The sequence below is a fragment of the Felis catus genome, chromosome B1 (genome assembly GCF_018350175.1).
Source record: "Felis catus isolate Fca126 chromosome B1, F.catus_Fca126_mat1.0, whole genome shotgun sequence".
Classification (NCBI taxonomy): domain Eukaryota; kingdom Metazoa; phylum Chordata; class Mammalia; order Carnivora; family Felidae; genus Felis; species Felis catus.
In genome coordinates, this window is record NC_058371.1 from 184,657,029 (window position 1) to 184,680,515 (window position 23,487).

The 23,487-nt window shown below is 44.4% G+C and overlaps 1 protein-coding gene across 1 annotated transcript; it reads left to right on the forward strand.

The window, feature by feature from the left end:
- The first annotated feature begins 13,835 nt into the window (after positions 1 to 13,835).
- LOC101101466 (60S ribosomal protein L37a-like) lies at positions 13,836 to 15,405 on the forward strand. The gene is given in 1 exon segment (XM_011281981.4): positions 13,836 to 15,405. A coding segment is annotated over 1 exon segment (273 nt). The 5' UTR covers positions 13,836 to 14,798; the 3' UTR covers positions 15,072 to 15,405.
- Positions 15,406 to 23,487: the final 8,082 nt, after the last annotated feature.

Consider the following 23,487-nt stretch of genomic DNA (forward strand, 5'->3'; position numbering starts at 1 on the left):
CATGGTCAGTGGGCTAAGTAAGAATTATGAAGAGCCTCTGTTCAGGCGAGGTTTTGACATCAAATTCAGGCCACATTTGGTGCCAAATTAGTGACCCAAATCAATCAACAACTTTCGGTTTTCAGAGCCCTTAGGATTTCCACTCAAAGCATCAGGGGCACAGTGTTATAACCTCTGAAATGACACTCTGTGAAGACAGGGGTAGAGAAGCCAGCTGGAAACGAGGTCACCCACATTCGCACGGTGGCGAGGCCCAGACCATGGGAAGAGCGGCCAGGGCAGCCCAGCGCTCGGGGCGCCAACTTCCTCCCCAGGAAAGGAGCCAAACAGCTGCTGGCAATACGCAGGTGAACAGTGATGTGGAGGTTCAAATCCCCGGGTAGAGAAGGCGACGCGAAAGCCGTGCTGTACAAAATAGGCCACCAACATGAGAAGTTTCGTTTCTACTCTTCTTGTTGTGTCCTTGCTAGGCTGAGTTGGGAGAGATTAAAAAGCATCTTTCTTTCTTTCTTTTTTTTAGGTTTATTCATTTATTTTGAGAGAGAGAGAGTGTGCATGTCCAAGCAAGGGAGGAAGAGAGAGAGAGAGAGAGAGAGAGAGAATCCCAAGCAGGCTCTGCACTGTCAGCACAGAACCCAACGTGGGGCTCGATCCCACGACCATGAGATCATGACCTGAGTTGAAACCAAGAGTAAGAAGCTCAACCAACTGAGACACCCAGATGCCCCACAAAGCATCCTTCTTTCAATTAAAAATCACCCTAGTGAAGCAGCCTTGGTCTTTTTGCCTTATCCCTACCAAGAAACACAAACCAATTCCGAACCCCTCCCTGGGCACTCCCTCCCCACTCTGCCGTAGCCCCCTTTCTCCTCTGCTCAGACCCTTCGAAGGGCCAGAAACAGAGTGAGGCTGAAGGCCCTGGGCCGAAGAGCCAGGATTGGAGAAGAGGCATTGGCCACTGTCCCCACCCAAGGTCAGGTGGAAGCTGAGTCTGTGGTCTCCACTTGAGACTGCCTTTTTTATTTATGTTTATTTATTTATTTTGAGAAAGAGAGAGAGAGAGAAACAGAGCAGGGGAGGGACAGAGAGAGAGAGAGAGAGAGAGAGAGAGAGAATCCCAAGCAGGCTCCACACTGTTAGCACAGAGCCTAACACGGGGCTCAGTCTCACAAATTGTGAGATCATGACCTGAGCTGATATCAAGAGTTTGATGTTTTACCTACTGAGCCACCCAGGCATCCCTCCACTTGAGCCTGCTTTAATATTCCCCGAGAATCAAATGACCACAGAAGGAGGAAGGAAATGATGAACCCTAGGTTTTCCTTGGGAGATTGGGAAAATAGCCATTCATTCATTCATTCACTCATCCATTCACTCATTCATTCTTCAGAAGTTTCTCAAGCTCCTACTATGTCCCATCAGTTTAGGATACATCTGTGAACAAAACATCAGAAGTCCTTGTCGTCACTGGAGACGGGAGTCATGCTTGGACTCAAAATAGCATGTGCAAAGGCGATGGGTGCCTTGCGGAGACAAAGTAGGGGAGCCCAGGTGCCTGGGGAAGGAGCTGCAGTTTGAAGGGGGCAGCAAATTGAGCCAACAGCCTAAGGAGACGGAGGGAGCCATCTGATAACCTGAGCGAGAATGTTTCAGGCAGAGGGCACAGCCAGGACAGAGGCTTGGAGGGAGAATGTTCCTGGCAAGTTCCAAGCGCCACACGGAGGCTGGTGAGGCTGGAGCAGAATGAATATAGTGATAGAAGAGCAGGTAAATGTGTGCAAACGTGGTTGGCGTAGGGCAGGGTGGGGTGCAGAATCACTCAGGGGCTGGTCACTTACCACTTTGTGTTTTCCTCTGAGAAGAGGAGACGTCTGAGGGTTTGAGAAGAGTGGGACCAGGGGCTCCTGGGTGGCTCAGTCAGTTGAGAGTCCAACTTCAACTTGGATCATGATCTCACGGTTCGTGAGTTCAAGCCCCACTTCGGGCTCGCTGCTGTCAGCACAGAGCTTGCTTCATATCCTCTGTCTCCCTCTCCCTCTGCCCCTCCCCTGCTGGCGCTCTTTTTCTCAAAATTAAATAAACATTAAAAAAAGAGAGACAGCATGGGATGCCTGGGTGGCTCAGTCAGTTCATCATCCGACTTCGGCTCAGGTCATGATCTCACAGTCGGTGAGTTTGAGCCCCGCGTCAGGCTCTGTGCTGACAGCTTGGGCCTGGAGCCTGTTTTGGATTCTGTGTCTCCCTCTCTCTCTGCCCCTCCCCCACTCATGCGTGCACGCATGTGCTCTCTCTCTCTCTCCCCAAAATAAATAAACATTAAAAAGAGAGAGAGAGAGAAAAGCAGGACCAGAAAAGCAGGACAAGCCTGTTGGTTAGAAGAGTTACTCTGACGTCTCTAGAACGTAAGAATCATTAGGCTTGGGGAACTAAGTTGAGCTCTAAGCCTCTGAGAAAAAGAGGTCCACTGTGACCGCAGGATTTTAAGACAATAAAAATGGTCTGGAGAAGAGCTGGGAGGGAGCCTGGGAGGCTGGTGCAGAGACTGCTGACAGTCTGGTCTACAGCAGCCACATGGTGGCACTGTGGATGAGGAGTGGGGCATGAAACCCAGGAAATATTTCAAAAGTATAATCCAGACGGAGTACAGTGGATCAATGAAAGGAAAGCAAGAAAGACAAGGCAAAAGTTTCTGATCTGGGAACGCAGACTGTGGTGCATATTCATAAAATGACAAAAATTAATACATTGACATGAACACCCTTTGGAGGACCTGCCCTGCGACCTCCCGCCAGCTGTCTACCCGCCCCTACCCCCTGCCACACACACACACACACACACACACACACACACACACACACACAGGTGCTGGAGCACTCAGGCCTGGGCTTTCGCTCCACTTGCCTTCGAACTCTGGCAATCTCACAGGTGAAACTGTGCTTTGGGTTTGTGGTGCTGATTTTTTCTTTTAAGAAATATTTTAGGGGTGCCTGGGTGGCTCAGTCAGATAAGCATCTGACTTCAGCTCAGGCCATGATCTCGTGGTCCGTGAGTTCGAGCCCCGCGTCGGGCTCTGTGCTGACAGACAGCTCAGAGCCTGGAGCCTGCTTCAGATTCTGTGTCTCCCTCTCTCTCTGCCCCTCCCCCTCTTGCACTATGTCTCTCTCTCACTCAAAATAAATAAATAAACCTTGAAAAAAAATTAAAAAAACATTTTTAAAAAAAGAAAGATTTTAAATTGCGATAACCTATATGACATAAAATTTGCCTTTTTTGGCCACTTTCAAGCATGCGATTCCATGGCATTAATCATATTCACAATGTGTGCCTGTCGTGCTTCTGTTTTAACTTCAGTAAACTTCCGTCCCCTCACCCCTCACTGGGGATAATAAGAAGGCGCAGCCTTGAGGGTCACCGCAAGGTTAAACAGGACAAGCCACCTGAAACAGCACAGGGCCCGGCACGTAAGTGACACCCAGCAAGTATTAGCTGCTTTATACTTTATTGCCTTTCTCCTCCTGTGTCCAACCCGGTCTCCCCGGCCCTCATGGCATCCTTGTCACCCCGCTCCTCCTCCCCGGTGCCCCCAGACCCACTTTGTCAGCAGATAAATCACCCAGTCTAGGTTCTGGCCCCAGACTCCTCAGGACCCCTCTCATCGTGCGTGGGCAGTGACCTTCTGCTTGCCCCAGAGTCACCTGAAGGGTATACACATCACGGATTGCTGGGTCCACCCCTTGAATCTGTGACTCAGCAGGTCTGGGGTGAGCCTGAGACTGTTGCTAACAAGTTCCCAGGTGATGCCCCAGCGACCCCACTTTGAGAACCACTGGCCTGGGGGGTGTGGCGTGTGGAATCTGACCACCTCTCGCCCCTCCAGGGCAGCCACCCCTGCCCCATCCGGAGTCACCTCGCGCTGGACTGTTGCAAGGGTCTCCTCAGGGGTCTGCCTCACTCTGCCCTTTCTTTCTCCCCTACACTTTGTTCCTAACACAGCAGCAAGCGTGATTCTTCTATAAAAGAAATCAGATCATGTTCTTTCTCTGCTTAACGTCCTCTAGTGGTGTCCCATCTCAGGATAAATCCATAGGCCTTGCCATATCCCCCGAGACCCTGTGATCTGGCCCTCAACCACCCCTGCCTGCCCCCTGCCTGCTCCCCTGCATACACCACAGGACCTTTGCAGATGCTGCTTCCTCCATCAGGAGTGAATCTATCCCAGATATTCACCTGGCCTCCCCTCTCACCTCATTCAGATCTCTTCTGGAAGGCCCTGCCTAACCTAAAATAGCCACTTCTTCCCTGTTCCTTCCTTCCTCTCTAGCTCCTTAACCTACTTCACATTTTTTTTATAAGTAGTGTCATTATCTTGCTCATTTATTTGTTTCCCTCATTGTCTCTCCCTCCCACCATTAGAATGTAAGACCGTAAGGGCAACAATGGAGTGTCAATGGATATGTATCATCAATGCCCACAGCGGTGAGAGCACAGAGGAAGTGCTCAATCACTGTTTGTTGAATAAATAAATGATGTCCTAACTTCCTAGTATGACACATAGTCTCTCCACGATCTGACCTCCACCCACTTCTACAGCCAGATGTTCTGTCCCTCTCTCCAAGAATACTCTAACCACACTGAACACTTAAGGGCTGGGGAGGTGACCCCGTCGTCGACACCTCCGAGCCTCTGCACAGGCTGTGCTATTTGTCTGGAATGCCCTTCCCTACCCTGTCTGTCTGGGGACAACTTACTCTTATTTCTAGATTCAGCTCGAGCACTACATCCTGATGAAGCCTTCCCAGGCTCCCACACACCAAGCTACCCTCACACTCCTTCGTCTGCTTCCTCCCGTACCCCAGCCTCTGCACCTCTTAACTCACTTAGGTACTTGTCCGTCTGTGTCCTCCTCCAGCCACTCAAGGGCAAGGCCAGGGTCTCCATGTTGCAGCGGCGGGAGCCAGCACAGAGCCTGGTATATAGCATGTGCCCAGGGAATGTTGGTTCGGTAAGGGAATCAGCCAAATCTCCTGGGTTTTTATTCTTCTTAATATTACTCTTAAAATTACAAAGGTAATACATGCTAATTATTTTTGCGCAAATGCCCAAATAGGCATATACAGGGAAAAGTAAAGTTCCTAATTTTTCAGGACTCTCTCTCGAGCTGCTTCTGACTCCCCAGGCTCTTCCTCTCCAGCTTGGGGGAGCCCAGGCAGATGGCCAGACGTTCAGGGAAGGAAGCCTGCTCCCGGACCCCCTGGCTGCGGCCTAGCTGGGGCCCCTGTGCATCTGCGAAGCAGAAGTGGGAGTGAAGCCCCCGGTGAGGAGGTTGAGGCTGAGCCTGCTGACTCCAGGGTCGACCCCTTCCTCTACAAGAAAGTTGTGATGCCCTCTGCCTTCCCCCAGGCCAAAAAACAAAACAAAACAAAACAAAAAACCCCACCAAATGTGCAGACTATGCTTTCTTATCACTTTGGGGTTGCCTACATTAGAACTTCCCAGAGAAACTGGTAACATTGGTAACGATAAAATGGATTTGTTGCATGTTCAGCCTTTCTATTCCTTTTTCTTTTCCTCCTTTTGGAAACAAACAGATCCCTTCTCCACCTGGACCCTCCCCACGGCCTGGGAGCTCCCCTTCTGCAGAAATCAAGCGCAGCCACGGAAGCCCCTTTGCAGCCAGGCCCACACAGCCGTCCCAAGCCAGCCTGTCCTTCTGGCAGACACTGGCGAGCCAGCCGACTTATGGCTCAAGACCTGACATCCCACGTGATTCTACTTCAGAGAAACGATGCCCTGGTTGGCAGACATAAGTCTCCGGACTGCTCACAAATGGCATTTTTCGTTGTAAGTTGTGATTCTGAGAGACGGTTTTTTCACTCCTAAGAGAGCAAAGAGATAGCAAGATTGCTGGACTGGCGGCCAATGAGCAGGATGGTGATGCCCATGATGTGGTGGTGATGTTGAAGAAGGTGCCCTTTAATTAAAAAAAAAATTTAATATTTATTTTTTGAGACAGACAGAGCATGAGTGGGGGAGGGGCAGAGAGAATCCAAAACAAGATTCTGAGCCAGCCAGGCACCCCTAGAAGATGCTGTTTAAAAACAGCTGGAGAGGGGCACCTGGGTGGCTCGGTCGGCTAAGCGTCCAACTTTGGCCCAGGTCATGATCTCACAGTTTGTGAGTTCAAGCCTCGCGTCAGGCTCTCTGCTGTCAGCACAGAGCCCTGCTTCAGATCTTCTGTCCCACTCTTTCTCTGCCCCTTCTTCCCGTCTCTCTCTCTCTCAAAAATAAATAAACATTAAAAAATTAAAATTAAAATTAGGGATGCCTGGGTGGCTCAGTCAGTTAAGCGTCCGACTTCGGCTCAGGTCATGATTTCGAGGTCCATGAGTTTGAGCCCCGTGTCGGGCTTTGTGCTGACAGCTCAGAGCCTGGAGCCTGCTTTGGATTCTGTGTCTCCCTCTCTCTCTGACCCTCCCCCGTTCATGCTCTCTCTCTGTCTCAAAAATAAATAAACGTTAAAAAAATTTTTTTCTTAATTAAAATTAAAAAGCAGGAGAAGAGGAGGAGCCAAGATGGCGGAAGAGCATGGAAGTTTTTTGTGCGTCTCGCGTCCACGAAATACAGCCAGACCAACACTAAACCATCCTACACACCTAGAAAACTGATTGGAGGATTCACACAACAAGCTGCACAACGTGAAGCACAGAATTCAGCAGGTACGCGGCGCGGAGAGGTGAACTTGGGGAGTGAGAAGGAGCAGGAAGGGAGGTGGTTTTGCGAGCGGAGAGAGGATGGAGACTGGGCGGCGGGGCCGGCAATACGGGAAAAGCACCCCTCCCCAAAAGCAGCTGGAAAGAAAGTGGAAAGTTGGAAACAGCCGCAAGGGCTACACTAAAAAGGGAGAAAGGAGAAAGGAGAGGGTTTAAATTCCATTAAGACTGTAAACAAGGGGAGCGCAGAGGCTGCAACTTCGCAGCTCCATACCTGGCGGTGCGCTGGTGGGAAGGGCGAATCCCCAGGAACAGAGTAGGGTCCGGGAGGATCTCGGGTCACACGGGGAAAAGCGGTTCCACAGCTGGAAGGACATTTGGTGGAGACTGTTGAAGCCACCTGGTCCCAGCAAACCCCAGAAAACAACCATATTCGCTGGTGCTGGAACAAGGTCGTTAAGGGTGAAGCCTGGTGCCAGATGTGTGTTGTGATTTTCCATAATCCCTGAAATGCTGCTGCTACACTATCTCTCGAACTTTTTCTGGGTCGGGCTGGCACCTGCCCACAGTCTCGGGGCACCGGCAGCAGCAGGGTCCAGCAAGGCGTTCCTGGGTGCAGCCGACATTCGGCCATTGCTCATTGGCCATTGCTCAGTGAGACCCTCCCGCAGAGGGGCGGAACGGGTCAAAGCCGCAGTCCTTCGGAAGTAAGGGACTGGGGAAAACGGCCGCATCTGAGACAAAACTCGGGAGAGAGGTGCTGCCTGGGGCCTGGTCACGGAGAGCGAAGTGGGGAGAGGACAAGAGCTGAAGACGGAGTATGGGTGCGCGATTGCTGGTAGGGGAGAACAGGCTGGGTAGCTGGGTGGTGTAGTTTCACCGCTCCCGCGCACGCGCATACGCACCTACAAGCACTGCAACAATCCACCCCAGTAGGCTAGCAGCGCCATCTAGCGGAGAGCAGAGCCGTTACACTGAGCCCCGCCCAACTGGGCCAACCTTGCTCTTCAAGAACACAAGTCTCGCCGCCGGCTTAGTTTACAGACTATAAAGAGCTACATAGTCTGACTTCTGGGGGAAAACAATTTCAGTCCTACTTCAATCTGTTAGCAAGTCCATTTATTCAATTTTCTTTCTTTTTTTTTTCTCTTTTACACTTCTTTTCTTTTTCTTGAATACAGAAAGAGAAAAAATTCATTTTTATTTTCAATTTTTATTTAAAATATTTTAATTTTTATTACTGTATTTTTTACTTTTATGTAATTTTTTTTTCAAATTCTATTTTACTTCCACCATTGTATTTTAGTCTACTTCTGTGTATTCACCTTTTCAAATTTCCAAACGATTTCCTTTTTTTCTTTTTTTCTTCTTTTTCTCTTTTTTGTTTCTTTTCTTTTTCTTGAATGCAGAAAGAGAAAAACTTCATTTTTACTTTCAATTTATATTCAAAATATTTTTCTTTAATTTTTTTACTATATTTTTTTCTTTTATGTAAATTTTTTCAAATTCTATTTTACCTCCATCATTTTATTTTAGTCTACTACACTGTATCCACTTTTTCAAATTTTCAAATGATTTCCTTTTTTTATCTTTTTCTCTTTTTCGTCTTTTCTTTTTCTTGAATGCAGAAAAAGAAAAATTCATTTTTATTTTTAATTTATTAAAAATATTTTTCTTTAATTGTTTTCTACTATATTTTTTACTTTTGTGTATATTTTTTTCAAATTCTATTTTACTCCCATCATCTCAGTTTAGTCTACATCAGTGTATTCATTTTTTCAAATTCTCAAACGATTTTTTTTCTCTTCCTCCCCCCCTCTTTTTTTCTCTAATCTGTCAAACCACTTTCAACACCCAGACAAAAACACACCTAGGATCTAGCATCACTTATTAGATTTGTGTGTGTGTGTGTGTGTAATTTTTTAATTTTAATATTTTTTAATATTAATTTTTTTATTTTAATTTTTCTACATCATTAATTCCTTTTCTCCCTTCAAAATGACAAAATGAAGGAATTCACCCCAAAAGAAAGAGCACGAAGAAACGACAGCCAGGGATTTAACCAACAGAGATATAAGCAAGATGTCTGAACCAGAATTTAGAATCACAATAATAAGAATACTAGCTGGAGTCGAAAATAGATTAGAATCCCTTTCTGCAGAGATAAAAGAAGTAAAAAATAGAATGAAATTAAAAATGCTATAACTGGGCTGCAATCACGGATGAATACAGCGGCGGCAAGGATGGATGAGGCAGAACAGAGAATCAGCGATATAGAGGACAAACTTATAGAGAATAATGAAGCAGAAAAAAAAGAGGGAGATTAAGGCAAAAAAGCACGATTTAAGAATTAGAGAAATCAGTGACCCATTAAAAAGGAACAACATCAGAATCATAGGGGTCCCAGAAGAGGAAGAGAGAGAAATAGGGGTAGAAGCGTCATGTGAGCAAATCATAGCGGAAAACTTTCCTAACCTGGGGAAAGACACATTAAAATCCAGGAAGCACAGAGGACCCCCACTAGATTCAACAAAAACCGACCATCAACAAGGCATATCATAGTCAAATTCACAAAATACTCAGGCAAGGAGAGAATCATGAAAGCAGTAAGGGAAAAAAGTCCCCAACCTACAAGGGAAGACAGATCAGGTTTGCAGCAGACCTATCCACAGAAACTTGGCAGGCCAGAAAGGAGTGGCAGGATATATTCAGTGTGGTGAATCAGAAAAATATGCAGCCAAGAATTCTTTATCCAGCAAGGCTGTCATTCAAGATAGAAGGAGAGATAAAAAGTTTCCCAGACAAACAAAAATTAAAGGAGTTTGTGACCACTAAACCAGCCCTGCACGAAATCTTAAGGGGGACTCTCTGAGGGTAGAAAAGATGGAAAAATATATATATATATATAATATATAATATATATTATATATATATATATAGCAACAAAGATTAGAAAGGAAATCTTAAGGGGGACTCTCTGAGGGTAGAAAAGATGGAAAATATATATATATATATATATATATATATATAAAATATATATTATATATATATAATATTATATATATATATATATATATATATATTATATATATAATATATATATAGCAACAAAGATTAGAAAGGACCAGAGACCACCACCAGAAACTCCAACTCTACAAGCAACATAATGGCAATAAATTCATATCTTTCAGTACTCACTCTAAACGTGAATGGACTCAATGCTCCAATCAAAAGACACAGGGTAACAGAATGGATAAGAAAACAAGACCCATCTATATGCTGTTTACAAGAGACCCACTTTAGACCTAAAGACACCTTCAGATTGAAAATAAGGGGATGGAGAACCATCTATCATGCTAATGGTCAACAAAAGAAAGCCAGAGTAGCTATACTTATATCAGACAATCTAGACTTTAAAATAAAGACTGTATCAAGAGATGCAGAAGGGCATTATATCATAGTCAAGAGGTCTACCCACCAAGAAGACCTAACAATTGTAAACATTTATGCACCAAATGCGAAAGCACCCAAATATATAAATCAAGTAATCACAAACATAAAGAAAGTCATCAGTAGTAATACCATAATAGTAGGAGACTTCAACACCCCACTCACAGCAATGGTCAGATCATCAAATCAAAAAGTCAACCAGGAAACAATGGATTTGAGTGACACACTGGACCAGAGAGATTTAATAAATATATTCAGAACATATCATCCTAAAGCAGCAGAATATACATTCTTCTCCAGCGCACATCGAACGTTCTCCAGAATAGACCATATACTGGGACACAAATCAGCCCTAAGTAATTACAAAAAGATCGAATTCATACCGTGCATATTTTCAGACCACAACACTATGAACCGAAATCAACCACAAAAAAAAATTTGGAAAGTTAACAAATACTTGAAGACTGAAGAACATCCTACTAAAGAATGAATGGGTTAACCAAGCAGTTAAAGAGGAAATTAAAAAGTATATGGAAGTCAATGAAAATGATAACACCACAACCCAAAACCTCTGGGATTCAGCAAAGGCGGTCATAAGAGGAAAGTATATAGCAATCCAGGCCTTCCTAAAGAAGGAAGAAAGATCTCAGATACACAACCTAAACTTACACCTTAAGGAGCTGGAAAAAGAACAGCAAATAAAACCCAAAACCAGCAGAAGACAGGAAACAATAAAGATTAGAGCAGAAATTAATGCTATCAAAACCAAAAAACAATGATGAAACCAGAAGCTGGTTCTTTGAAAGAATTAACAAAATTGATAAACCACTAGCCAGTTTGATCAAAAAGAAAAAGGAAAGGACCCAAATAAATAAAATCAAGAATGAAAGAGGAGAGATCACAACCAACACAGCAGAAATAAAAACAATAATAAGAGAATATTATGAGCAATTATATGCCAATAAAATGGGCAATCTGGAAGAAATGGACAAATTCCTAGAAACATATACACTACCAAAACTGAAACAAGAGGAAAAAGAAAATTTGAACAGACCCATAACCAGTAAGGAAACTGAATCCAGTAATTGAACCAGTAATCAAAAATCTGCCAAAAAACGAGAGTCCAGGGCCAGATGGCTTTCCAGGGGCATTCTACTAAACATTTAAGGAAGAGTTAATACCTATTCTCTTGAAGCTGTTCTAAAAAATAGAAATGGAAGGAAAACTTCCAAACTTTCTATAAAGCCAGCATTACCTTGATTCCAAAACCAGAGACCCCACTAAAAAGGAGAACTATAGACCAATTTCCCTGATGAACATGGATGCAAAAATACTCAACAAGATATTAGCCAACCAGATCCAACAATACATCAAAAAAATTACTCACCACGACCAAGTGGGATTTATACCTGGGATGCAGGGTTGGTTCAATATCCGCAAAACAATTAACGTGATTAATCACATCAATAAAAGAAAAGACAAGAACCAGATGATCCTCTCAATAGATGCAGAGAAAGCATTTGACAAAATACAGCATCCTTTCTTGATAAAAACCCTCAAGAAAGTAGGGATAGAAGGAGCATACCTCAGATCATAAAAGCCATATATGAACGATCCAGCACTAATATCATCCTCAATGGGAAAAAACTGAGAGCTTTCCCCCTAAGGTCAGGAGCAAGACAGAGATGTCCACTCTCATCACTGTTATTCAACATAGTATTGGAAGTCTTAGCCTCTGCAATTAGACAACACAAAGAAATAAAAGGCATCCAAATCAGCCAGGAGGAGGTCAAACTTTCACTCTTTGCAGATGACATGATATTCTATATAGAAAACCCAAAAGATTCCACCAAAAAACTGCTAGAATTGATTCATGAATTCAGCAAAGTTTCAGGATATAAAATCAATGCACAGAAATCGGTTGCATTCCTATACACCAACAATGAAGCAACAGAAAGAGAAATCAAGGAACTGATCCCATTTATAGTTGCACAAAAAAACACATAAAATACCTAGGAATAAATCTAACCAAAGAGGTCAAAAATCTATATGCTGAAAACTATAGAAAGCTTATGAAAGAAATTGAAGAAGACACAAAAAAATGGAAAAAGATTCCATGCTCCTGGACAGGAAGAACAAATATTGTTAAAATGTCGATACTGCCCAAAGCAATCTACATATTCAAAGCAATCCCCATCAAAATAACACCAGCATTCTTCACAGAGCTAGAACAAATAATCCTAAAATTTGTATGGAACCAGAAAAGACCCCCAAATAGCCAAAGCAATCTTGAAAAAGAAAACCAAAGCAGGAGGCATCACAATCCCAGACTTCAAGCTATACTACAAGGCTGTAACCATCAAGACAGTATGGTACTTGCACAAGAATAGACACTCAGATCAATGGAACAGAATAGATAACCCAGAAACAGACCCACAAACGTACGGCCAACTAATCTTTGACAAAGCAGGAAAGAATATCCAATGGAATAAAGAGAGTCTCTTCAGCAAGTGGTGCTGGGAAAACTGGACAGTGACATGCAGAAGAATGAATTTGGACCACTTTCTTACACCAGACACAAAAATAAACTCAAAATGGATGAAAGACCTAAATGTAAGACAGGAAGCCATCAAAATCCTCGAGGAGAAAGCAGGCAAAAACCTCTTAGATCTTGGCCACAGCAACTTCTTACTCAACACATCTCAGGGGGCAAGGGAAACAAAAGCAAAAATGAACTACTGGGACCTCATCAAAATAAAAAGCTTCTGCACAGCAAAGGAAACAATCAGCAAAACTAAAAGGCAACCGACAGAATGGGAGAAGATATTTGCAAAGGACATATCAGATAAAGGGTTAGTATCCACAATCTATAAAAAACTTCTCAAACTCAACACCCAAAAAACAAATAATCCAGTGAAGAAATGGGCAAAAGACATGAATAGACACTTCTCTAAAGAAGACATCCAGATGGCCAACCGACACATGAAAAAATGTTCCACATCACCCATCATCAGGGAAATACAAATCAAAACCACAATGAGATACCACCTCACACGTGTCAGAATGGCTATTAACAACTCAGGCAATAACAGATGTTGGCGAGGATGCGGAGAAAGAGGATCTCTTTTGCACTGCTGGTGGGAATGCAAGCTGGTGCAGCCACTCTGGAAAACAGTATGGAGGTTCCTCAAAAAATTAAAAATAGAACTACCCTATGACCCAGAAATTGCACTACTAGGCATTTATCCACGGGATACAGGTGTGCTGTTTCAAAAGGACACATGCACCCCATGTTTATAGCAGGACTATCAATAATAGCCAAAGTATGGAAAGAGCCCAAATGTCCATCGATGGATGGATGGATAAAGAAGATTTGGTATATATATTCAATGGAGTATTACTCGGCAATCAAAAAGAGTGAAATCTTGCCATTCACCACTACATGGATGGAACTGGAGGGTATTATGCTAAGTGAAATTAGTCATAGAAAGGCAAACATCATGTGACTTCACTCATATGAGGGCTTTAAGAGACAAAACAGATGAACGTAAAGGAAGGGAAACAAAAAGAATATAAAAACAGGGAGGGGGACAAAACAGAAGAGACTCATAGAGAACAAACTGAGGGTTACTGGAGGGGTTGTGGGAGGGGGGATGGCTAAATGGGTAAGGGGCACTAAGGAATCTGCTGAAATCATTGTTGCACCATATGCTAACTAATTTGGATGTAAATTTTAAAAAATAAAAAATAAAATTAAAAAGCAGGAGAAGTCATATCAATCCTGGTGCTTCTTCCAGACCGACAAGTGTGAAATTTAAGCTCAGCTAAAACCACCGAGACCATCCAGTACCCAACAATACATCTCCTCCCTCTAGAGGTCAGATGACATTCTACACTGGCTGCTTTACCGACTCAGACACTCAGGCTCCTGTGCTTCCTGCCAGCCAGCCAGCAATGGAAATCTGGGTACTGGCTTGCCAGAGTCTACTTCATGTCACTCTTCCTGCCTTCTCCATTGTCCCTGCCTCTGGCCCCCAAGGCCGATGCTTGGCCAAGGTCCTTCCCCTCTCATCGGTTTGCCTGACCAAATGTATGAAGTCCACACTCCAATGTAAACAATAAATGACATTTGCCCAGTAACCTAAGGTTCAGGGTATGCTTTTGCATCAATTATCTGATTGAACCCTATCCCTGTGACATGCATAGACCCCTTTTTTAATGTTTATTTATTTATTTTGAGAGAGAGAGACCGAGAGGGGGGGGGAGGGGCAGAGAGAGAGGGAGACACAGAATACCAAGCCGGTTCCACGCTGTCGGCACAGAGCCTGATGCAGGGCTTGATCTCACAAACCTCAAGCTCATGACCCGAGTCATCAAGAGGCGGACATTTCACCGACTGAGCCACCCAGGTGCCCCAAGAGACCCATTTGATAGGTGAGCAGACTGAGCAGTACAAAGAAGTGACTCACCCAAAATCACACAGCTAGTTAGCACGCTGAGACACGCCCTCGTCCGGTCTGAGCCCGCCGCGTGAGCTTTTCCAGCTACGCTACAACAGACCTCCAAAGGGGGAAATTTCCTGGCTAATGTGAAATACAGAGAAGAAGCTCTCTGGGCTCGGACCTAGTTTGCGGAGACATGGCTAAACGCACCTAGAAGGTCGGAAGCCTCGGTAAATAGGGGACCCGTCATGGTGCCTCCCACAGGAAAATGGCGAGAGAGATTGAACTAAGCCAGCACACTGAGTACGCTTGCTCCTTCTGTGGCATCACCAAGATGGGAGACGAGCTGTGGGGATCTGGCTGTGGTTCCTGCATGAGAACGTTGGCCCGTGGCTCCTGGCCCTACAACACTGCGTGTTCCGTTACCGTAAAGTCGGCCATCAGACTGAAGGACGTGAAAGACCAGTAGAAACTCCACCATTTGAAACGTTGCTAGCCTATAATAAATGGGTTAACTTATGTAACAAAATTAAAAAAAAAAAAAAGAAATGAAGAATAAGAGAGGTGTGGAGTTTCCTCATTTTAACAAGGATCACAGGGTGGGAAAGGTACTAAAGTGAAACTCGACACGGCAGAAAGGATCATGTTACATCTAAGCAGATACAGTAAAACCTTGGGTTGCCAGCATAATTTCCTCCAAAAATACGCTTGTAATCCAAAGCACTTGCATATCAAAGCGAACTTCCCCATTAGAAATAATGGAAACTCAGATGACTTGTCCCACAACCCAAAAATATTCATATAAAAATGATTACAATACTGTAGTGTAATACAAAAGAATAAATAAAATGCAAAATATAAAGAGAAATAAACAAATTAACCTGCACTTACCTTTGAAAACCTTCATGGCTGGTGTGACGGAGACAAAAGAGAAGAGGGTTACTGTGTAGGACGACTTTCACTATCACTGACACAATCACTGCTATCTATCGGCTCCATGAAAGTTTTTTTCTGCGTGGGGACCATTGTACACACTTGCACGGATGTTGACTACAGTATAGTATCAATAAACTCTCATCATATACTGTATTTAATGTAACTTGCAAAAAGGCAGCAGACCTACAGACCTACAGACCTGCAGGCTGCCTGACCTAGAATGAAACAAAGCATTCCTATGCTTACTCTCGTATAGAAAAGCAAAGGACTGTCCATAGGGGCTTTGAAGTGACCAAAAATACACTAGTGCCTATTGTGGGCATCTTCCAATGTTATGAAAAATCACTGACTTCTGCCAAACACCGCAGCCTGATACCTAGCATCTGAGCATGGGAGACAATCACGTACAATCCCCCAGCAAGAGAGAAAGAGAGAACCATTGGCTCAGTTGTGATCTTGTGACATTGTACTACTTGTACATGTACTACTTGTATTATATGACATCGCTCATTTATCAAGTTAAAACTTATTCGAGGGCGCCTGGGTGGCGCAGTCGGTTGAGCGCCCGACTTCAGCCAGGTCACGATCTTGCGGTCCGTGAGTTCGAGCCCCGCGTCGGGCTCTGGGCTGATGGCTCAGAGCCTGGAGCCTGTTTCTGATTCTGTGTCTCCCTCTCTCTCTCTGCCCGTTCATGCTCTGTCTCTCTCTGTCCCAAAAATAAATAAACGTTGAAAAAAAAAAATTTTTAAAAAAAAAAAACTTATTCGAAATGCCTGCTCGTCTTGCAGAACACTCACAGAACAAGTTACTCGCAATCCAAGGATTTGCCATATAGGACTTGGGCCCTGTGGGGCTGATTCATTTAGATTCAGTAGCGCAGCAGTCTACGGCTGAAGGTAGGGTCAAGCTCTGCTCCAACTGGTGGCGGGAGCCTGACATTCCAAAGGCCCAGGCAAACAGCAGCTGTTTCATGAGTCAGGTGAAGACACACTCCTCATGAGCTATCACCTGCCTTACGTATTCCAGCTCATGTAAGACACAGTCTCCTGGCAGGCATCATGTCACATGATGGACATCTCATCATTTTGCAGCTGCGGACATCTCAGAATAACGAGGTACTGTTTCCCAGTGACCCTGGAGTGAGTCCTTACAGATACCAAAATTTTCAATAAAATGGTGGCCCAGAGTTCTCAGTGCCTGACCCTAGTCCATTTCTGGATTCAATCCCTTCCGCCTTCCCCAGGCAAGATCTTTGAATAGGCTCTCCATAAAAGATGGTTTATAAATGGCCAATAAACATACGAAAAGATGTTCAATTTCATAAGTCCTTATGGAAATACAAGTGAAACCACAATGTTATACTACTACACATCCAACAGCATGGCTATGGTGAAAGAGACAGGAAATTCCAAGTCTTGGCAAAGAGATGATACAACTGGAATGTCCCTACACTGCGAGTGGGGGGGCGGGGGTAACTTGGTACAACTACTTTGAAAAACTGTTGGCATACACCTCATGACTCACTCCTAGGTATATCCCAACAGAAATGCTTACATATGGGGGCGCCCGGGTGGCTCAGCTGGTTAAGTGTCCAACTTCAGCTCAGGTCATGATCTGGTGGTTCGTGGGTTTGAGCCCCACGTCAGGTTCTGTGCTGACAGCTCAGAGCCTAGAGCCTGCTTTGATTCTGTGTCTCCCTCTCTCCCTGCACCTCATCCTCTCATGGTCACTCTCGCTCTCTCTCTGAAAAATAAGTAAACATTAAGAGTTTCTTATGGTTCATCTTCCTCTCTGTTTAAAAAAAAGGGGGGAGGGGTGCCTGGGTGGCTCAGTCGGTTAAGCATCCAACTTCGGCTCAGGTCATGATGTCACGATTCATGGGTTCGAGCCCCGCGTCGGGCTCTGTGCTGACAGCTCAGAGCCTGGAGCCTGCTTCAGATCCGTGTCTCCCTCTGTCTCTGCCCCTCCCCTGGTCATGCTCTGTCTCTCTCTGTCTCTCAAAAATAAATAAATGTAAAAAAAAAAAAAGAAATGTTTACGTATATTAATGAAATATATGTGCAAGAAGGTCATAGAAGCTTCATTCCTAATAGCCTTATACTGAAAACAACTCAATGTATATCAACAATAGAATACATAAATAAATTGTGGTATATACAGACAATGGAATATAAGGCAATGAAGATATTTGATTGTCCCTACACATAACACAAGTGAATCTCACAAAGATAATGTTGAGAGAAAGAAATTAAACACATCACAAAAAATACATGTGTAGTGGATATAGATGTACTTCTATGAAGTTCAAAGGCAGGCAAAAATAATGGATGGTAAGGACAGGAGGCGGCATAAAGTAGGTTTCTGGGACTCTGACAATATCCAGTTTCTTAATCTGAGGACGGGTTACCTGGAAGTTTTCACTTCATGATAATTCATCAAACTATACAGTGATAATTTGCTTACTGTCCTTAATGTGTGTAATACTTCAATACAGGACTTTAAGACTCTATTAATTTAATAGGAATACAGGACACATATATGTTTAAATGGTGGTGGGTTAGAATTGTGGAGACAATCTCACATATTTTCAAGCTGGCCGAGCAGGTTGATAATTAGAGTCATAGATAGTTGGAAACAGCTACAGACGGAGTAGCTGTGTGCTGCAAATATGAAAAAAGGAGTCTGAACAAGACTCAAAAGATAGAACGGATGGCAAGTAGCAGGGACGGCGAGTGTGGCCGGCTGTTGGTTTAGACCAGACCTGCACTTAAAGCGATACAGATCGCTTCCACAAGCACCCTCACCCCACATAAAGGAAGCCTTTTCAATAAACCCTGTTAGGTATCGGCCACGGCAGGTGTTGTTGGCCACATCCATCCATTAATTCATCTTCTATTCATTTATCAATCCATCTCATGTACTGGTTCTCAGACTGGGTCCCAAGGATACCTCAAAGGTTCACTGATGGATGATTCTTGGGGGTGCCCATGAAATTTTTCCTATAAAGGAGACCATAAATAACTTCCGTTTCGGAAATCCTGAGCAAGAGGGTCAAAACCTTGTCCTAAAAAATCAACAAGAGACACAAAGGTATGGGGCACCTGGGTGGCTCAGTCGGTTAAGCGTCTGACTTCGGCTCAGGTCATGATCTCGGGGTCCATGAGTTCAAGCCCCGTGTCAGGCTCTGGGCTGATGGCTCAGAGCCTGGAGCCTGTTTCAGATTCTGTGTCTCCCTCTCTCTCTGACCCTCCCCTGTTCATGCTGTCTCTCTCTGTCTCAAAAATAAATAAACGTTAAAAAAAAATTAAAAAAAAAGAGACACAAAGGTATGTAAGACAGAGTCCCTTGAAAATTATGTCACAATATAATGTTGAATAAAAGAACAAGTTGCAAAATTATATGCAAGATTATTGGATAATCTCAGTCTTGCTAAAATAAGTGTATGTGCATGAAAAAACTGGATGGATACGTCCTCAGGTGTGTTCTTTCTGGATGATAGGGTTGTGGGTGATTTTATTATTTGCTTTTCTGAGCTTTTCTGTATTTTCCACATTTTCTATCACAAATATACATACATATTACTTTGGAAATTTAGGCAAAAATATATAAATTATTTTTTAAAAAATCAGGGTACCTGTGTGGCTGTCAGTTAAGCATCTGACTCTTGGTTTCAGCTCACAGTTCACGGGCTCAAGACCCATGTCGGGCTCTGTACTGACAGCACAGACCATGCTTGGGATCCTCTCTCTGCCTCTCCCCCTACTCATGCACGAGTACATGTGCTCTCTGTGTCTCTTTCAAAACAAAAAATATTAAAAAAAAAAAAAGAGAGATCCCTTCCTGGCCAGAAGGAATATAAAAATCATACAGGGGTGCCTGGGTGGCTCAGTCAGTTAAACATCCAGCTCTTGATTTTGACTCAGGTCATGATCTCACAGTTTGTGGGATCAAGCCCCATATTGGGCTCTATGCTGGGCATGCAGCCTGCTTAAGATTCTCTCTCTCCCTCTGCCCCTCTCCCTTGCACTCTCTCTCTCTAAAACAAACAAAACAAAACAAAAAGCATACAGTTCCTAGCTAAAGGTACTTAGGCTCTCACATAAATGATAAAAAGACTTAAGCATGTGTTATTTATTTAATCCCTAGCATAGCTTAGCCTCTATCTTACAGTAGTTCCTCGGTTTCTGGGAGAGGGAATGTGAGATCTACGGATTCCAAAGAACGCCCAGCAGAGGGCCGCCTGCAGAAGACACCTGTCTACAAAATAATCAGCATCACTGTTACAGAACCACCAGCCGACATGGGGTATCCGGCCAAGGCCAGCACTGTTACAAGCACTTTGCGTGTTTTAACTCATTTCGTATTGACAACAGCTTTCCGCAGCGGGTAGCATGGTAATTCTCAACCTACAGATGAGGAAACTGAGGCACAGAGACATTCAGTGACTTGCTCAAGGCCACCAGACATCGCGTGGGAGAGGAGGGTAGAACCCAAGGGTCCAGACTGGAATTCTCACCCTTTCTCTTGCCCACAGGTAGGAGCAGAAGCCGCTCACATTTCTGAGTGCTTTCTCCAAGAGCATGGGGAGCTTCATGCTTCCATTGGCTCCCCCCACTTCTCTGACACCCTCTGTGGTCCCATCTGTCCCCAAATCCAGTGGAAGGGGCAGAGGTTTCCTGAGTTAGCCAAGGCCTCCCAGGAGGGTTCATCTCCCGGGACTCACAGCCAGCCAGCCCGCCCTCACACCACAGGCCCACCCAGTGTCTGCAGGCTTTGGGGTAACACTTGTCCAGGTGGCGGGATATCAAAAGCAAGCCTGGGGCTCAATGTGTTTACCCAACTTTTTATGGGAGGAGGGTCAATGAGACTCTTGTGTCTGTAGTTGGGGAAAGGAATCGAAGGGAAAGAAGGGTCTGAGGTCTCTATTTCAATCTGGAATTACCTCAAGACTAAAGACCTGTGGCTTCTTACCCCTGTTATAGACCCCCAGGGGAGTTAAAGTGGGTCTTGCCACGTGTTTGACATTTCCTCGGAAAGCAGGGGCAGAAGATCCTAAGCGTGGTGTTTCGACACAGATGTACTGGACCTCTGTTTTCACCGTTAATGACAACGTGCAGATAAAAGGAAAGAGCCGTGAACACTTCGAAGTTGTTCAGATGAGGCTGGGGGTCCTGCGGGCCCCTCCCCAGGGTATGACTCTGGGCACGTCCATTCACCACTCTGAGCCTGTGACTCCGCTGTGAAATGACCACAGCGCTGTTGCCAGGCGTAACGACGGTGTCTGTGAAGCACCACGTCTGTCACCCAGGAGGCTGTTCGCACACGTTATCAAGGGCAACACACTGATGAAATAATGCAGGTCACAGTGCCGCACGCAGTAGGTGCTAATTAAATGAGTGTGAAGAGGAAGAGTAGGAGGTGCGAGAATGAAAGCACGTGTTGATGTGGAAACACTGCATCTCGGGAGTATGAGCTCGAAAGTCACGGAATAAAATGGAAATGAAGACTAGAGGCAGACACTTGGGTCTAAAGGATGAGCCACAAACCACTCCATGGGCTTTCTCACCTGAAGAGCGTTCACTCCCAACTTATGGGCCTCTCCGGATCTTCCACGCTTGACCACCCCTCCTTCTCGAAAGCTTGGCTTCTCTGGCACCTGGGCTCCCTCCTGCCTCCCCAGCTGCTCCTTCTCGGTTTCCTTTGCCAGTCGGTCCCTTTTGCAGGGTCCTCACATCTGGGAGGCCCATGGCCGGGTTCTACCAAGACCCTGTACTTGTCTTACTCTTTGTTCCCTCCTTAGATGACCTCATCACACCCAGGCCAATTTCTGAAGTTATATTCCAATTTTATTTTTGACTATTCAGTTTTAATTTGTTGTTGTTGTTGTTGTGGTGGTGGTGGTGGTGGTGGTGGTGGTGGTGGTGTGTGTGTGTTTTAAGTAAGCTAGGCCCAACATGGGGCTTGAAACTCATGACCCCAAGACCAAGAGTCATATGCCCTACCGACTAAGCCAGCCAGGTGTCCCTATATTGCAATTTTAAAGTTGTTGTGTTTTTTTTTAATTTATTTATTTTGAGAGAGACAGAGACAGCATGAGTGGGGGAGGGGCAGAGATGGGGAAAGAGAGAGAGAGAGAGAGAGAGAGAGAGAGAGAGAGAGAGAATCCCCAAGAAGGTTCCACACTGTCAGCATGGAGCCTGATGTGATGTGGGGCTCGGACACATGAACTGTAAGATCAATAACCTGAGTGGAAACCAAGAGTTGGATGCTTAACTGACTAAACCACCCAGGTGTCCCTATATTGCAATTTTATTCTTTAATGTTTTTTAATGTTTATTGAGAGAGAGAGAGAGACAGAGACAGAGAGACAGAGAGCGAGTAGGGGAAGGGCAGAGAGGGAGACATAGAATCCAAAGCATGCTCCAGGCTCTGAGCTGTCAACATAGAGCCTAATGCGGGGCTCAAACTCACAAACTGCGAGATCATGACCCGAACTGAAGTCAGACACTCAACCAACTGAGCCACTCAGGCACCCCTCTATACTGCAATTTTAAAACACTCTTCTGAACACACCAGGTAGCCAACAATCACACCTGGATACGTCAAAGGCACCTCTAATTCCATGTGCCCAAAGTCAAGCTACAGATAATGCTTGGAAATAAAAACTAAATACATACACAGAAATCATATGCATTTTCAGGGACATCATACATAGAGATACCCATGAGACAAGAACAGGATCTCTAAGAAGGAGGAGGAGATGGAAGAGGGAAATAATAATAATCAAGGAATAAGAAAGGACTCTTGGAAATTAAAATATGCCAGAAAAAAATTAAAATTAATTAAAAGATTGGAAGCCAAAGTTGAGGATACCTTTCAGAAAATAAAGCAAAAAAAACAATGAGACCTTTTAAAAAGAAAGAGAAAAAAGATTGTAAAAGTAAGAGAATGAGTTCACATGAATTCCAGACAAACAGAACAGAGAAAAATAAAGTTGAAGAAAAAAAAATCAAGATAATAATAATCTCTTTTAAAAAGCCCCAGAGTTGGGGCGCCTGGGTGGCGCAGTCGGTTAAGCGTCCGACTTCAGCCAGGTCACGATCTCACGGTCCGGGAGTTTGAGCCCCACGTCAGGCTCTGGGCTGATGGCTCAGAGCCTGGAGCCTGTTTCCGATTCTGTGTCTCCCTCTCTCTCTGCCCCTCCCCCGTTCATGCTCTGTCTCTCTCTGTCCCAAAAATAAACGTTGAAAAAAAAAAATAAAAAATAAAAAAATAAAAAGCCCCAGAGCTGAAGGACACGGATTCCAGAGCTGATCTGGAGCTGTCTTGTTCTGGTTCGGAGGCAACCAGTTTGAAAAGTTCCTGAGAATTTAAAAAGTGGATTCTATAAATTACATTCCATAGATTTACAATTAAATAAATTGTATTAAAAACAAATGCAATGAACACTCAAAATTCCTTACTTCTCATAACTACGCACCATTTTATGACATACTATTGTTATCCGTGCTTTTGAGGTTATTTATGCCTATTGTGTCTGCGAGGTACAACATCTTTGTTGTCTGTCTTACTCCTTAACATAAATGGAAACATCAACCAACAATCATACCGAAGGTACACATGTTCATCAATGACACAAACACCCTCTTTGCAGAACTGGGTAGGAAACGGGTATTGACTGGTAGTCTGATTTTGCCAAATCACGTCTGATTTGCAGCGAACAGTCAGTTACAGTTTAAGAATTCAGCCACAACAAGGAAAGTACTCTCTGAGAATCTACAGCAAAGGCTACTGCGTGATTTATTATTCTTTGTAAATTGTGGGCCTGGCTTTCTGGATGGAAGCCCCTGAAGATCCCAGTGAATGAATGGAAAGAATCCCACATAGGGACACATCACTGTGAAATCTCAGGATACTGGGGGGGAAGGGATGACCCAAACATATCCAGA